This window comes from Pieris rapae, chromosome 16 (assembly GCF_905147795.1).
Source record: "Pieris rapae chromosome 16, ilPieRapa1.1, whole genome shotgun sequence".
In the NCBI taxonomy this organism is placed as follows: domain Eukaryota; kingdom Metazoa; phylum Arthropoda; class Insecta; order Lepidoptera; family Pieridae; genus Pieris; species Pieris rapae.
In genome coordinates, this window is record NC_059524.1 from 2527778 (window position 1) to 2545992 (window position 18215).

At 32.1% G+C, this 18215-nt stretch overlaps 1 protein-coding gene across 3 annotated transcripts in view; it reads right to left on the bottom strand.

Moving 5' to 3' along the window:
* LOC111003221 (transcription factor cwo) overlaps positions 1–18215 on the bottom strand; it is a 37515-nt gene that overhangs the window by 12165 nt on the left and 7135 nt on the right. The window contains exons 1-2 of one of the 3 annotated variants that reach the window (XM_045631617.1): positions 1884–1940; positions 505–622 (exon numbers count right to left, since the gene is read on the bottom strand). Coding sequence is in view for 2 of the 3 variants with exons in the window: in XM_022273623.2 (XP_022129315.2) it covers positions 496–622 (127 nt within the window). In the remaining variant the exon portion in view is untranslated. Of the gene's footprint in view, positions 1–495; positions 623–1883; positions 1941–18215 lie in introns of those variants that run through there. The other 2 variants (XM_022273624.2, XM_022273623.2) reach the window with 2 other exon arrangements.

Genomic DNA, 18215 nt, shown 5'->3' on the forward strand with positions numbered 1-18215 from the left:
AAATTAATAAACTAACAAACTTATAATGAAACAACTAATAAATCATTTTAACGAATAACGCGTTATTAAGAAATTTGCTAATAAAACCGTTTATGGGGGAAGTGGCTTTTAAAATATATGAAATAAGTCAAGTATTTATATTTAAGCAATTAGAACAATAGGTTTAAGGTAAACACACTCGTCCACACACACACATGCACCACCTCACCTCTCACATTTGAACACTCCACACCATAAATAAGTGCTTGATAAATAGATTGTACAATATAACACATTAGTTTTTCCCATGAATGTACTTAATAATATATTTTTATGTCTGATATATTTAAGGGGTTAGGCGCTGTATTCTGATATACAGGTTCACACCTAGTTCAGCGTCAGATAAACCTGACTTTTTTGTTTATATAACCAGCGTTATTTAGATATAAGTTTTTTTACTGACACAACTTAAACATTATTATTAATAATAAATTGGGCACATCTGCTGTAACTTGCCCTTGAGACCTTTCCCTTCTTGAGGTAGGCTGCCGAACCAGCAATGTAGTCTCCTTCATCATCGGAACGCGCTGCGAAGTTCAGCTGATCACCATTTGGCCGACCGAAACCGTCGTTCGAATTGTAACTGTAACAATTAATATATCTATTTAAGTATATAAGGGCCGTTCCACATCGTTAATAAAAAACCGGTTACAGAGACCAAAATAGAAGGTTGAAAACTATTGTTTTAGGTTCTTAATAACAACGTCATCGGCTGTGTGTCGGTGTTTTGTGACTATCGGTTTTTACGATCAAATGATGTAGTCCCTTCGATGTCGTTATAACAGTTTTTGATATGTCTTATTTCAAAGAAGAACTCAGAATAATGTTTTAAATAAATTATTTTTTTATTAACGCAAATACCACTATATATATGAATGTCTTTGTCAAAAGAAAACATTGTCATTCTGCATGAAGGAAACAACATATCACAAATACAAGATACAAAAGAAATACAAGTTTTCTTGTGTCGTTTCATAGCTAAAATATGTTCTTAAGAGTACCAACTAAAATGAACAACTTATACTAATATACATGCAATATAATTTAAGAGAACTACGTAGCTTACAGCAGAAGATTTTATAATATTATTTAATTGAAATTACAATTAATATTACGTCTAAACAATACGATAGAAATTGAATTGATAAGATAATGAATTTGAATGCGAAGATAAAATGTAAGAGACAAAACAATTACAAATGGGGCTTGCAAGCAAAGCAAAACGAAAACAACAACATTGAAACATTACGCGTTAGGTATATATATACCTTACCTGCCTATATACATATATATAGACAGTATTGGCTAAGTGGCTCCAGCGTCAGGAGGCACAGGATGATCACCTACTTGCCTATTAGATTAACAAATGGTCATCAACAGAAACAGATTTTTTTATATTGTTTGCAATACGTCTCGTCCTGTCAGCATCCAATCAACAAGCTACTTGTCTTATATGATCAGAGACTTCGATTTGTCAGATCTCTTAAATTGTACCGTTGTAAGGCAGTCTCAGTACTGAATAAAATGCCTTCAAAGTTTAAAGCACAGTCACGTGGCGTCGCGTTGTGGAAAATATGAAAAAATTAAATATTAATAGCCGGTGAACGTGGAATTTTTATGTGTTGACAGTTTACAAATTTCATCAGATAATAATATTAGATTTTTAGTTATAATTCACAAATAGTTGTAGTCTTTTCTCCAACTTTGATTTTGTCCCGTTTGGAGACTTTTTTAAATTTGTTTCAGTTTCTTATTTATTAGTTTTTAATTATTAATATTATTACTAAGTGGGTTAAGAGTATCTTAATAACTCTATATTTACATGTATAAATAATACTTTGTACCTTTCTATTTTCCACAGATAACTAGTTTCATTATAAGTTTAGACGTAAGTACAAAATTTTAACCGGCTCTGAAACCAAGTAGGTTTACAATTTAACTACTTTACTGCGTTTTATAAATCGATTTATTTTCGTCCATTTAACACTTCCAATATAAACTAACACATGAGAGTAGACTGTAGATAGCACAATAGCAAAAATAGCTCTCTATTTTCGTTTTATTTCCAGCGTTTTGACATGTTTATATTCATAAATTCATATTTATGAGGCTGGTGCGCCACAAACACTCACGTGAGCCCTCCATGTGACTTCAAATTTTATTTGTCGTGATAAAATAGGGTTGCCACAAACTGTATTAAAATCGATTTGTAAATCTTGTGTTTATTGTCTGACACCTCCAATACGGCGTCCTAGTCGAGAGTAGTAGGGATTCACGGGTTCTGCCTCACTCGCTGCCTCAGTCAACCTAACCCCCCGTGCCGGGGACTGCCTCACTCGCTGCCTCAGTCAACCTAACCCCCCGTGTGTTTCTGGCTCAGCGGCAGTCCCCGCCTAAAAAAAAAAAAAAAAAAAAAAAAAAAGTTTGGTCTCTTTCCCCACTAAACAGACCGTGCTGAGTCGATAGCACTCACTCCCGAAGCGATATTTCTCTCTGTTTCGAAGTTAGGTTTTGCTATACGTTGCAAATTAATCGATTTACTAATCACCTCATAATAAGAATGTAACGTCTCGTCCAAATCCTCATTTACTAATCACCGAGTCAGTTTCGTATCCATAATTAGCAAATTACCATTACGCATACGCATTTACCTGCAAATGCACCAGGACAGATGGGAAAAGGATTTACTGAACATTAAAAATATGATTTCCGTGTTTTATGTGTTTATTTGCATTATGTTACAATACAACTTTACTAGTGTCATGTCATTTCTTGGCGAGTCATACGAAAAATTTCTGAGGTAATCTTCCAAGCTGAAACCCCAGAACTTGTAGTACAAATATACTACACAATACTGCCCACAAAAGGCAGAATAGATGTCCTGAACGCTAGCTGTATTATAGCTCCATACCCGACAATTTCTTCTTAAAAAATCCGCTATTACTCTAATAGGCTTACGTCCAAATAAATCAAAATATTCTCCAACTTTTTCGTGGTTGATATGAATAGCTACCCAATGAGATCCTGGTTGTGAGTCAGGATCGAGATTGCATATAATAAATGTGGGTAAGTGTACGTGCATTGGTAGGCGATTCGAGGGGTACACGCTATACTGGATGCTGGGATGTATTTTATGGAGACTCATTTGCAGGTTTAATGTATTCATTTTTACTCCAACGCGTTTGACCTTCTACTCTTTGTATTTAACAAAAACGGAAAGGACCCTTGAGAATCACGTTGTGCTTACTTAGCAATTTAATACTGTATTCGAAAACTATCGGAAGTTTATCAGAGCGAATTCGCAAAAGCGACATTAAATCCATAACTGTTAAGATACTTGTATATTTAGAAATAAATAGATCTGCTTACGTTCAATATTTATTCATGATTTGACAAACTTACAATATTTAAAAATTACACAAACACGGATAAAATCATTACATTACTTATTGTACATACGTTATATGACTGTTGTATTATTAACAAGTTTGGTATAAAAAAATAAAAACATTTTGATTACAATATACTATGATAAGAAATAACAATTATTTTAGTATTCAGAGAAACTTATTTTATATCAAAGCATGACTTAAAATGAGTAGACATACTTTTATGATTGCATTAATTATGACAGATTCACATAATACTTTCTCTTTTCATAAAATACAAAAGTAGAAAAGTTGCAACGGAATGTAACAAAAATGAGATTCTGTAGTTGAAATATTATTATATTATCCCATACATTTTCAGATAATGAATCAGTCATACATAATAAAAACTTACAAAATGTGATGTATCCTAACTTTAGTGACAAAAAATAGCATTTTTTCTTTTAAACATTATGTTTGGCGGTTAAATAGAAGCAACATTTACTAATAAAATGTATTAAAATAGACAGAAATTATAATAACATAGGGCAGGAGAAAGTAAATTAGATATTTAATTATAAACTATAAATTCTTGTTAAACAGTAAAAATATTAACAGGATTAATGAAGATCTAAAACAATAACAATACTTGTCTTTTTAGTAATAAAAAATCAAAATTGTTATACAATTATAAGAAGAAACTTAAAAAAAATTAAATACTATTACCTATTTTAACACCAACAATAAGATTTAAAATTTACATGTTGTCATTAATAAATATTTATCCTAACTATAATTTTTTCAGAACTTTACAATTACTTTTTTTACAATTTAAAGCTAGTCATTTGTCAGGTTATAATTTTTATGATACATTGAATTCCTAATTACCCTAAGACCATAACTTTGATTACACTACTTATTTATTAATATTATGATACATTTATATATGATACAATTATAAATCTTAAATAATCCATAATACTAGTATTGGAATCTGTAATTAATTATTAACCATAAATATATTTATGTTGTGTTGTATAGATCTCTCAAAATCCTATAAGTAATTAAAATGTCATAGAACATAGACAAATCGAAAAGTGTATGTAGATAAAACTCATGTGCGTATTCTAAAATATTTTATCTGAATTTTTTGGAGTTTAAATTATGTAGGTACTGATTTCGAATAAGCCTCTTAGACCTTTAATGTGAATAGTAGAAAAATAATAGCAATAGGTGAACAAACAGTCTACTAGTAATAAATAAGACGCAAATGTTGACGATTTGTTAACACAAAAATAATCACATAATCTGGAGTTCCTCTTAGAGTGGAATAATATAGTTTTATACACTTAATTAGTTCTTATAGTGTTTTAATGCCATCCACCAAATTAAAACTTACACAAACTACAAGGTACATACGCGAATGTAAATACAGATATTAGTTTTATAAACTGTTCTATTAAACTGGCATTATTACATGAGTTACGTTTAATTTTGACAAAACTTTTGCTGGAAGTATGTACGAAATTTGTCTAAGTAATTTACTTTTTGAGGAATTCGTTATTTACTGATAAAATTTCTTCCAAATATTTAGAAGTAATCTTTGTATTGTAGGTAGTAAAAAAACTTAATGTTTTGAAGCATATTAAAATAATACTAATTCTTTTGTGAAATCCTTCAGTGTATATATTTCAAATTATTTTAACTTTATTGAAAGGTGTATGTATTATATGTATAACAATCTAAAAATAATCAAAGAAATACAAGCAATTATTTCATTTAGGTTTGAAGTGCCACAAGTATTAATCATCATTTTTTAAATATATAGCAAACGAGCCTGCGGAACGTCCAGTAAGGGACGACTCGATTTATTTTTATATATTATAGTAAAATTAAAAAAAGACAAATACCTTCCACAAAAACTGCATAATATACTTTAAAATCTTGTAATTGTCTAGAGGTAGCTTTTCGAGAATCAATATTTTCACCTTTCTTGCCTTCCTAGGTATTACCCAGGCTGAAAATATAAATTAAATACATTCCTATAATTATGACCAACTTCATTAAAATTAGATTAACAATTCTACTCCTGTTTTGTACATATATTTTCTGTTAAGGAAAACTAATATTTTTATGCCAAGACAGAAATAGTGGTTTCCTAGAACTTAAGGACGAAACACGAGAGTAGTTTATTATTTTATATGAGTAAATATATTTTAGGGATTAACCTTAGCTTTATAGTATATACAAGTAAATACACAAATATACTAAACATGTATTTAATAAAATTTACTTAAAATATTTACTAACTTTCATTTATTTGTAGTTTTCAATACATTAAAATCTGTTACATTTTTATAACATGATAACCGAGTTTATTTAAATCAATTAGTGAATAAAACTCATAGATGGAAAATTCAATAATATGTGATTTAAATGTACTACAGATTTTACTAAATACATGTTTAGTATATTTGTGTATTTACTTGTATATACTATAAAGCTAAGGTTAATCCCTAAAATATATTTACTCATATAAAATAATAAACTACTCTCGTGTTTCGTCCTTAAGTTCTAGGAAACCACTATTTCTGTCTTGGCATAAAAATATTAGTTTTCCTTAACAGAAAATATATGTACAAAACAGGAGTAGAATTGTTAATCTAATTTTAATGAAGTTGGTCATAATTATAGGAATGTATTTAATTTATATTTTCAGCCTGGGTAATACCTAGGAAGGCAAGAAAGGTGAAAATATTGATTCTCGAAAAGCTACCTCTAGACAATTACAAGATTTTAAAGTATATTATGCAGTTTTTGTGGAAGGTATTTGTCTTTTTTTAATTTTACTATAACATATAAAAATAAATCGAGTCGTCCCTTACTGGACGTTCCGCAGGCTCGTTTGCTATATATTTAAAAAATGATGATTAATACTTGTGGCACTTCAAACCTAAATGAAATAATTGCTTGTATTTCTTTGATTATTTTTAGATTGTTATACATATAATACATACACCTTTCAATAAAGTTAAAATAATTTGAAATATATACACTGAAGGATTTCACAAAAGAATTAGTATTATTTTAATATGCTTCAAAACATTAAGTTTTTTTACTACCTACAATACAAAGATTACTTCTAAATATTTGGAAGAAATTTTATCAGTAAATAACGAATTCCTCAAAAAGTAAATTACTTAGACAAATTTCGTACATACTTCCAGCAAAAGTTTTGTCAAAATTAAACGTAACTCATGTAATAATGCCAGTTTAATAGAACAGTTTATAAAACTAATATCTGTATTTACATTCGCGTATGTACCTTGTAGTTTGTGTAAGTTTTAATTTGGTGGATGGCATTAAAACACTATAAGAACTAATTAAGTGTATAAAACTATATTATTCCACTCTAAGAGGAACTCCAGATTATGTGATTATTTTTGTGTTAACAAATCGTCAACATTTGCGTCTTATTTATTACTAGTAGACTGTTTGTTCACCTATTGCTATTATTTTTCTACTATTCACATTAAAGGTCTAAGAGGCTTATTCGAAATCAGTACCTACATAATTTAAACTCCAAAAAATTCAGATAAAATATTTTAGAATACGCACATGAGTTTTATCTACATACACTTTTCGATTTGTCTATGTTCTATGACATTTTAATTACTTATAGGATTTTGAGAGATCTATACAACACAACATAAATATATTTATGGTTAATAATTAATTACAGATTCCAATACTAGTATTATGGATTATTTAAGATTTATAATTGTATCATATATAAATGTATCATAATATTAATAAATAAGTAGTGTAATCAAAGTTATGGTCTTAGGGTAATTAGGAATTCAATGTATCATAAAAATTATAACCTGACAAATGACTAGCTTTAAATTGTAAAAAAAGTAATTGTAAAGTTCTGAAAAAATTATAGTTAGGATAAATATTTATTAATGACAACATGTAAATTTTAAATCTTATTGTTGGTGTTAAAATAGGTAATAGTATTTAATTTTTTTTAAGTTTCTTCTTATAATTGTATAACAATTTTGATTTTTTATTACTAAAAAGACAAGTATTGTTATTGTTTTAGATCTTCATTAATCCTGTTAATATTTTTACTGTTTAACAAGAATTTATAGTTTATAATTAAATATCTAATTTACTTTCTCCTGCCCTATGTTATTATAATTTCTGTCTATTTTAATACATTTTATTAGTAAATGTTGCTTCTATTTAACCGCCAAACATAATGTTTAAAAGAAAAAATGCTATTTTTTGTCACTAAAGTTAGGATACATCACATTTTGTAAGTTTTTATTATGTATGACTGATTCATTATCTGAAAATGTATGGGATAATATAATAATATTTCAACTACAGAATCTCATTTTTGTTACATTCCGTTGCAACTTTTCTACTTTTGTATTTTATGAAAAGAGAAAGTATTATGTGAATCTGTCATAATTAATGCAATCATAAAAGTATGTCTACTCATTTTAAGTCATGCTTTGATATAAAATAAGTTTCTCTGAATACTAAAATAATTGTTATTTCTTATCATAGTATATTGTAATCAAAATGTTTTTATTTTTTTATACCAAACTTGTTAATAATACAACAGTCATATAACGTATGTACAATAAGTAATGTAATGATTTTATCCGTGTTTGTGTAATTTTTAAATATTGTAAGTTTGTCAAATCATGAATAAATATTGAACGTAAGCAGATCTATTTATTTCTAAATATACAAGTATCTTAACAGTTATGGATTTAATGTCGCTTTTGCGAATTCGCTCTGATAAACTTCCGATAGTTTTCGAATACAGTATTAAATTGCTAAGTAAGCACAACGTGATTCTCAAGGGTCCTTTCCGTTTTTGTTAAATACAAAGAGTAGAAGGTCAAACGCGTTGGAGTAAAAATGAATACATTAAACCTGCAAATGAGTCTCCATAAAATACATCCCAGCATCCAGTATAGCGTGTACCCCTCGAATCGCCTACCAATGCACGTACACTTACCCACATTTATTATATGCAATCTCGATCCTGACTCACAACCAGGATCTCATTGGGTAGCTATTCATATCAACCACGAAAAAGTTGGAGAATATTTTGATTTATTTGGACGTAAGCCTATTAGAGTAATAGCGGATTTTTTAAGAAGAAATTGTCGGGTATGGAGCTATAATACAGCTAGCGTTCAGGACATCTATTCTGCCTTTTGTGGGCAGTATTGTGTAGTATATTTGTACTACAAGTTCTGGGGTTTCAGCTTGGAAGATTACCTCAGAAATTTTTCGTATGACTCGCCAAGAAATGACATGACACTAGTAAAGTTGTATTGTAACATAATGCAAATAAACACATAAAACACGGAAATCATATTTTTAATGTTCAGTAAATCCTTTTCCCATCTGTCCTGGTGCATTTGCAGGTAAATGCGTATGCGTAATGGTAATTTGCTAATTATGGATACGAAACTGACTCGGTGATTAGTAAATGAGGATTTGGACGAGACGTTACATTCTTATTATGAGGTGATTAGTAAATCGATTAATTTGCAACGTATAGCAAAACCTAACTTCGAAACAGAGAGAAATATCGCTTCGGGAGTGAGTGCTATCGACTCAGCACGGTCTGTTTAGTGGGGAAAGAGACCAAACTTTTTTTTTTTTTTTTTTTTTTTTTTTGGCGGGGACTGCCGCTGAGCCAGAAACACACGGGGGGTTAGGTTGACTGAGGCAGCGAGTGAGGCAGTCCCCGGCACGGGGGGTTAGGTTGACTGAGGCAGCGAGTGAGGCAGTCCCCGGCACGGGGGGTTAGGTTGACTGAGGCAGCGAGTGAGGCAGAACCCGTGAATCCCTACTACTGTCGAGCCTATAATCCTGTTCACCGAGGCTATGGGGGCTTCAGCAGTAGAAAATGTATACATTCAAACATAACTAGGCTTAGGTTATAAATCATATTGATCTGTCTGCCTTGCTTGAACTTACAGGTCTTATTAAGAGGTGTAGTGATGTAACAATTGTAGAGGTGCATATCGATAAAGTAATTTGCTAAATTGTGTTAGTTAAACTGTATAGATTGTAATGTGACAAAGGCCGCTTTTATCTCTTTATCGTTGGTTTGACCTAAGAAAGTCTACATTAAAAAAGTCCTCTCTGGCACAGCTAAGTATCGATAACGGGTTGTATTGCGTGCACATTCCTACTGTCAGTGACATTTATTGAATGACTCAGTTAGAAATGCGTCAACGCGATCGTATGATGGTTGGCAAAAAAAACAAATTATACAAGCAAAGTTGCGGCCGTATCTGCATTAAAATTTGACTATTTCATATTTTTCAGTTATTATTTACAGTTGCGGATAGATTTGTTTACCTACTGGAAATTAAATATAGAAGACAACCCTATTTAGCATTATAACCTTATTAGCCCGAGTGTTATTGTGCAATATATTAGTTTTTATTTACTTTATCGTCACGCAAAAGTTGATAAAGATTTACATACAAGCATTCTGAATAATAACGAACGAACGAACATTATTAAAATATTAAGAACAGTCATAATGACAAATGACTTTAATTATTATGCTTCGCCTTCATCATTCATTTATCCAATGTAGTTTGAGGAGCGTTTCCCGCCATATTTGTTTCGTTTAAGCACAGATAACACCACTTAACACACAAATCTTACAACTAATTTTCCGCTTCTGGTCCACGTCAATAACATAATGTCAGTTAGTCACGTTACGCACGTGTTGAAGGATTATGGGTTGTTTATCAAAGAAACGATAGTAATTAGCACAAATATAACTTTTATTTGGTAAGAAGATGAATGACAGCAAGAACACTTAGTTACAATCAACCTTCATATAAAGTGTTGCCACCTAGTTAAATTTTCAATAACTATTTTACTTAAATTGCTCAATACTCCCACTAAAATTTAAACTAGGTACAAATATAAAAAAAAATAAACTCCTACTGAAATTAGAGTTGTGAAAAGAAAAACAAAATGTGATCTCTTAAATAGATAAAAGCTTGAGTTGGTAACGCTTTAGTTAACATATCTGCTAATTGACTGTTACTAGGAATATAATTTAGTTTAATTACACCCAACTCAACCTTTTCCCTTATAAAATTAAATTTCACATCTATGTGTTTGGTTTTCTTATGATAAACAGGATTGCTAATTAACTTAATTGCACTCTGATTATCAACATACAATGGAACAGATGTAATATTTTCACCTAAATCTAATAATAATTGCTGTAACCATAATATCTCTTTTGCAGCTTCACAAGCAGCTACAAATTCTGCTTCAGTTGTGGAGAGAGCAGTAGTCTTCTGTTTCTGGCTACACCATGTTATAGGTTCCCCATTCATATTAAAAATATAACCTGTAGTAGACTTACGCGTGTCTACATCACCTGCAAAATCTGAATCCGAATAGCCAGTGAGATCACTACTTTCTCCATAACATATACATAAATCTTTAGTATTTATTAGGTATCTAATAACACGTTTAATGGCCTTTACATGTTGTTGACTTGGATCGTTTACATATCTACTCAAAACATTTACAGCAAAAGAAATGTCAGGCCTTGAAACAGAGCTCAAAAATAACAAGGACCCTATAGCTTCTCTGTATGGAAAATTAATAATATTTTCATCCATTTTCTTTGAAATAACAACATTTACATCTGCAGGGGTACTGGCAGGATTTGAATCACTCATACAAAACTTCTCTATTAATTTTTCAATGTAATCTCTTTGATAAATACAGATACAATTATTTACTCTCTCTATTTCCATTCCCACAAAATATTTCAATTTTAATTCTTTTATTTTAAATGTTTGTTTCAAATATTCTATAACTCTTTTAATCATTGAGGAACTGAAAGAGACTACAAGTGCATCATCAACATAAATTATTATGAATACTTTCACCCCATTGAAAATACCTACATAAACACAACTGTCAGCCTGAGATTGCACAAAACCATATTTTATTAAAAACTCAGTGAATCTTCTATTCCAACAACGAGACGCCTGTTTAAGTCCATACAGTGATTTATTAAGTTTTAGGATACAATCATTTTTAAATGAAATTCCTTCTGGTACTTCTATAAAAATATTCTCTTCCAAATACCCGTTCAAAAAAGCAGTCTTTACATCAAACTGTTGAATTTCTAAATTATATTTAGCTGCAATAGAAAGGATAATTCTTATAGAGTCATATCTCGTTGTTGGAGAGAATATTTCTTGATAGTCAATATCTTTTATTTGATTAAATCCGCGTGCACATAAACGAGCTTTAAACCGTTTTACCTGATCATTTTCATCCTTTTTTATAGCAAAAACCCACTTTGTAGTAAGCGTACGTTGACCAGACCTCTCTACTGGAGTCCAAGTATTATTCTCTTCATGTGCAAGCAATTCTTCATCTTCAGCTTTCAACCAGTCGTTTCTTTGTGGACTTTTCATTGCTTCAGCATACGTTTGTGGCAGTGACAGTTCAATTAGGTTTGCTTCAAAACGTCTATTAATCCTTGGTCTCAAATTTATGTTGCTTTGAATTAAATCATCATCTAATTCTTGAGAAGGTTCATATGTAGGGTCATTACTATTACAACTCAACATGGTATCTTCATTCTCTGATGATGAAGTTTCCACAAGAGTATCCTCTACATTTGTTTCTTGCATTTGATTTTGTTGTCCTAATGTCTTCACTTCATCGTCAATGTATATTTGTGTAACATTCTTCCTTATCTCTGGAACATTATGTTCTTCAAAAATTACATTTCTTGATATTTTAACCTTTTTGGTTTCTGGATTGAACATCCTGTAATTGTTATTATCATACCCAATTAGTATCATTTTCTCACTCTTTTTGTCAAGTTTAGTTCTTAGCTGATTAGGAATATGGACATATCCAATACTTCCAAACACCTTCACATGGCCTATATGAGGTTTGATGCCGTTCCATAATTCAAATGGTGTTTTCTTAGGAGTTTGGCTGGAGGAAGTCCGGTTTAATAAATATACTGCACAATTCACAGCCTCAGCCCATAATTCCAGTGACACATCCCTTGCGTACAACATTGAACGTGCACTCTCCACAATAGTATGGTTCTCTCTTTCAGCACGCCCATTTTGTTCTGGTGTATATGGCGCAGTACACTCATGAATTATACCTTCTTTGCTGAGATAGTCATTGAAGGTTTTATTCACATACTCTCTTCCATTATCAGTATGCAATATTCTGACTGCATGTACTTATTTTTGATCATGGCATTGTATTTCATGAATATGTCCATCACATCACTTTTATGTTTGACAAAATATACATGCCTGTAACTTGTAGCAGCATCCTTAAATAATATAAAGTATCTCATACCTTGGATAGATGTATGACTCATAGGTCCACAGACATCACTATATACAAGGTCACCTGGCTGTAGTTCTCCTCGTATAGATTTGTGAAATGGAAATCTGCACTGCTTTCCATATGCACATGCTTCACAAACAAAATCAGTTTTATCACTGTTATTCAGTTTCAAGCCTTCTACCACATTATCAGCACTCATACTCTTGATTTGTTTTAGGTTAACATGTCCCAGTCTTTCATGCCACATTTTAATGTTATTTTGATCACTTTGAACTAAGTTACAGGTATCTGAGACCACAGCTTTAATTTTCAATTCGTATAAATTATTTTCTGTTATTGTTGCACACATTACCAAGTCATTGCCTTTGTAAATGAATGCACCAGAGTCTTTCTTGATAATGATATAGGATTTACGCATTATCACACCTTCTGAGAACAGATTTCGTCGCAAATTCGGAACATACAATACATCATGTAGTTCACTGTTCTCCCACTGTCCATTGACACATCTCTTTATTAACACCTTGCCAATGCCAGCCACTTCCACTGATTGTTTGTTTCCTAATGTCAATGATTTCTGGTTACATTCCAATAGTTCTACAAAGAACTCCTTTCTATAGGTCATATGTGCAGAGGCACCACTGTCTAAAATCCACACATTGTCTTCAGCTTCATGGAATTTGGTTTCTACATTAAACGCTAACAAGTCTGCACCTTCCTGTTGAGGTTTTCTATACTTGGATTTCTTTGGAGCACGACATTCTCGAGAAAAATGTCCTCGTTTCCCACAATTATAACATTCAAATCTGTGTTTACTGTTTTTATTTTGATTTGAATTACTAGCATTTCTATTCAGCTCACTTTGTTTTGGGCTATTTTTCCATCCTTTCTTAGCCACAAGAAGAGCGGTTTCTTGTTCTTCTTCACACTGTAAACTAGCTTCTTCATCTAACAAACGAGCAGTGAGATTGACAAGAGTCTGTTGCTCTGGATCCAAAGACATCCACGCTTGACGGAGTGATCTATACTTATGAGGCAGTGTTCCAAGTATTTTTGTTATCACAGCCATTTCACTAATACTTTCGCCACTTTCTTTTAACTGCTTGGCCAATGATTCCACTTTAGAAATGTGTTGAGTTACACTGTCATTTGTAGACATTTTATACTGATAAAACTTTTCATGGATCAACATTTTACATAATTCACTCTTCTGTTCGTATATTGATTCAAGTTTTGTCATTATTTCCTTAGCAGTTTCACAATTTTCTATTAAAGTTATTTGTTTGAAGTCCATCGAAGATGTTATAATAAACATGGCCATGCCATCATTCTTTGTCCATTCAACATTATTTCCAGCCGGTTTAGGCACTGAAATATCAATCCCTTTTGCTTTTAGGGCACACTTTATCTGGAATTTCCATTGCCTAAAGTTATTTCCATCAAATTTTTCTAAGTTTATTGACCGCATTGAATCCATTTTGAGGTTATTTTGTCAATTTCTTCACAATACGATTGTAACTTTTTCTTTGCTATTTTTCTTAAAACTTTCAATTGCAGAATCTACTGGGCCCATAACCTGAAGGATTATGGGTTGTTTATCAAAGAAACGATAGTAATTAGCACAAATATAACTTTTATTTGGTAAGAAGATGAATGACAGCAAGAACACTTAGTTACAATCAACCTTCATATAAAGTGTTGCCACCTAGTTAAATTTTCAATAACTATTTTACTTAAATTGCTCAATACGTGTCAATCTTCTATACAATTTATATACTACACGAAGTATATTCCGTTCAGTTCTTCCGTTTACTTCGAAATAAGAAGCATCTTAAGTTTCCCTCTTTCTGAAAAGCTTTCATTTTATATATGTACTAAGGGATGTACTTATAGAAACAACAAATACATATATAAATCTTAATTTAAATTTATAAAAATATATTTACATCCAAACTGTTCTCTATTTCTTTATAATTATGTATATTGAATCGTTTCTATGACGATCACAAACAATGATAATTACGCACAGATAAAAACACCATTGTCAAGTCATATGTTTACCGTCTGTCAAAATCAATACATTTCTGTCGTACGAAAGTCAGAGTTAGCAATCTCGTGTCTAAACCACAAATGAAACAAAAAATATCGGACGGCGCGTATGGCTCGATCTCTTTATAGAAAAAAATAATCCATGAAATAGATCCAGAGATCGGACTAGAGGACTAACGTACATACAGTCAAAACCTGTTATAACGACATCGAAGGCACTATTCAAATTTGATCGTAACAACCGATGAGATTATTTAGTACCTCATACAATAAAATTCAGCCGGGACCTTTGATTTCGGTCAATATAACCGGTATGTTGTTCTAAACGATGTCGTCGTAAGCGATTTTGACTGTATATACCTCCTCCTACATTAGTCCTCTATATACAAATATACCTTATCCAATATTCGCAAGTTTACGTGTCATCGCAATGACCTTCCGATAATAAATTCACGTGCTCAAAAATGAATTTAATATTCACTCGCAATAACACGTGACCATGATAAGGCTAATTGCACAGTAAAAGCGATAATATTGACACACAGGCGATAATAGAGATAACAGTTTGCCATGGGGGTTCTATATTTATACGGGTCGTACTTTTAACCGATAATATTTTAGACACCAATTGCCGATGTATATACAAATATGCCAACCATTTATTTATTTTTTTTACTAATTGTTTACTAATGATTGTGAAACTATACACAAAAAAACATTGACATACTCTATGGTTTCCTAGTGCTCTTACAGCTCACGATTGTCAACAGCTCCACTCATTGACAGATGCCCAAGGTATTAGAACTGTACCTTGGGCAGTCCATCGATCTCCTGCATCTGCATCACAATAACCAAACCCTACGAAGACAATCCATTTTTGGCGATGGATAGAATGCTCTTTACATTGGTAAATAATCAATATTAACCAAATAAAGTAAATAAAACCGTACAAATAATATTAAAATATATGTATATCTATGTTTTAAACATATTAAATAGCTTTTTAATTATTTTGCAAACTGGTGCAAGTTACACTGATCCGACATACCATGGATAGCTTGTATCGACTAGTACGTATCTGTTGTAAATATGGATGAATATTTTAAGAAACAAATGAGGCTTAATTCTTATAATATTTATTGGTAAGTTTTTACTTTAGCTCATATCGATTCTTGATCCAGGTAAACTATAATTATTATTATATGTATATACATAAATGTAGTAAAGTGATCAATCATGGGCGAACATGGGACATTACCAGCATCTTATTACGCTGCGATATTGAGTCAAATCACTATTATGCGCCTGCGCATGATCACCTGATCATGTAACAATTTTAATAATAACAAGCTTAACCTTGGCTGGAGGTTTTATTAATATTTTCAAAAATAAATATGGCCTCTAAAAAGATTTTTTATTTGGTCCTGTTTACTTTATTTGTATTTTACAAAAAAATAGAACATTACCTGATTTTTCTTAGCATTTTTTTCAAAAAGTTAAACAACTGACTATACCAGGCGCCGTCAATCTGGATTGAATCACTTGCATTACTTGATAGTTATCATTTATTCTGATCGAATATTAATGGCCCATTATGCAAACACGTCATATGTCACGTGTTTGGCACACATAGTGTTCTGAGCAAATATTTGTATAATTATTTAATATATATTTTATTATAAAATAATTTGCTAAAAAATATTAAATAAAAAATTAAAATATTTTATATTTCTATTTAATATTATTAAATATTTTTATATTATTTTATTTGTTTATTTTGAAAATACCTTCATCACATTTAGTATGTCGGAATACGCCCAGACATCAGAAGTTAAACACGAGATACAGTCCTATATCATATCAGGTATTAATAATTTAACCCATTTAAAGTGGGTAGATTAATTTACAACTTAGGTAAGTAATATCTTCTAGTGGACACTGACTGGCAGTGAAAGAGAGAGAGATAGGCGACTGTCGGTGAAGGCTACGGTCCGTGCACCTCGACGCATTTAGAAACAATGTGTGCCGATACTTTTTTCTTTTTTTTTAAAGGAATCTCGCTGTGGGCCTTTACAGCTCAGTTCGGGCTGTTTTGGCCAGCTTAGCTCGGCCTGACAGGTTTCCCGAGACTTGCGTCTCCTGTGAGACTCGAACCTCGGTTTGCGCCGTCGCGGAGAGGTCAATTGCCTGAAGGGCAGAACGAAAGCTCACTGGAATGAGCGAAGTACGCAGTAAAGGCCTTCCCCTGTGAAGGCTGTTTTTTACCCTAATCTGTTAAATATTAATAATAGTAGCCTTAAAAAATGTTTTTTATAGCTACTATTATTATTGGCCCCGCGGGTGGCTTTTAATTTGTCATTGGCTATCGTAATTGGTCATCCGGATCAGTTAGTACTTGTCGGGGTCTCCTATGAGCCTTTTTAGTCGGGAAGGTGTAGTAATTGTTGATTTTACGCACCAGTGGGTTGGGATGGTGTTTAGCCTTGTCAAAGTAACGTTGCCAACTTCATCCATTGGTCCCTACCATAGCCCAATGGATGAAGATCTCTCGAGATCGTAGTGGAGATCGACGTTTCACACGTAGAAGGGACCACCTGTAGCCGGTGGATATGGGAGGGAGCACAGTGCGCGAAGACTACGCTATCGTAGGTCATGCACGAAGGCGTGCCGATACAGCGGCGAGGGGGGTATTTATACCCCATACCCCTGAAATGTAGTGGGGCAATGACGTCAGGTGCAGGTGTACACGTGTCGATAGCGCTTGATAACACTGACACATTTGTACCAACTATGAACTACCGCCGACAAGTATTTAAAGTCGTTCGTCCAGGCAATCATTATTTATGTATCACCAAAAATAATATATCTATACAGTACCCAAAACAACTACGTACTGAGTAATAAGCGATTGTCTGGACTCGCACACCATCTTGGGCAATCATTCCTTTGATGTACCGACACAACGGCGATTACGTACAAACATTTATGCCCTCTACACAAACGTGATTGCCTTTAGCCGGCCCATCATGGCCCATTGTTAAAATGGATTTCAATGTTAGCATAGGAGTAAACGATTAGAATAGTCTCAAAAATTGGTTACTCTAACCCATACAAATTTAAAATAAAAGGGAATATTTGTACCTATAGACAATTATAGAAACAACAAAGATCTAAATATAATTTGCCAACTCGAGAATTCAACACTTTGATTTTTTTAATGTATCGAGCAGGAGGCTCTTCTCATGTAAAGTGATACCTCCGCCCATGGACACTCACACTGCTAGAAGGCTCGCAAGTTCGTTGCCGGCCTTTTAAGAATTGGTAAGCTCTTTTATTAAAGAACCATATAGA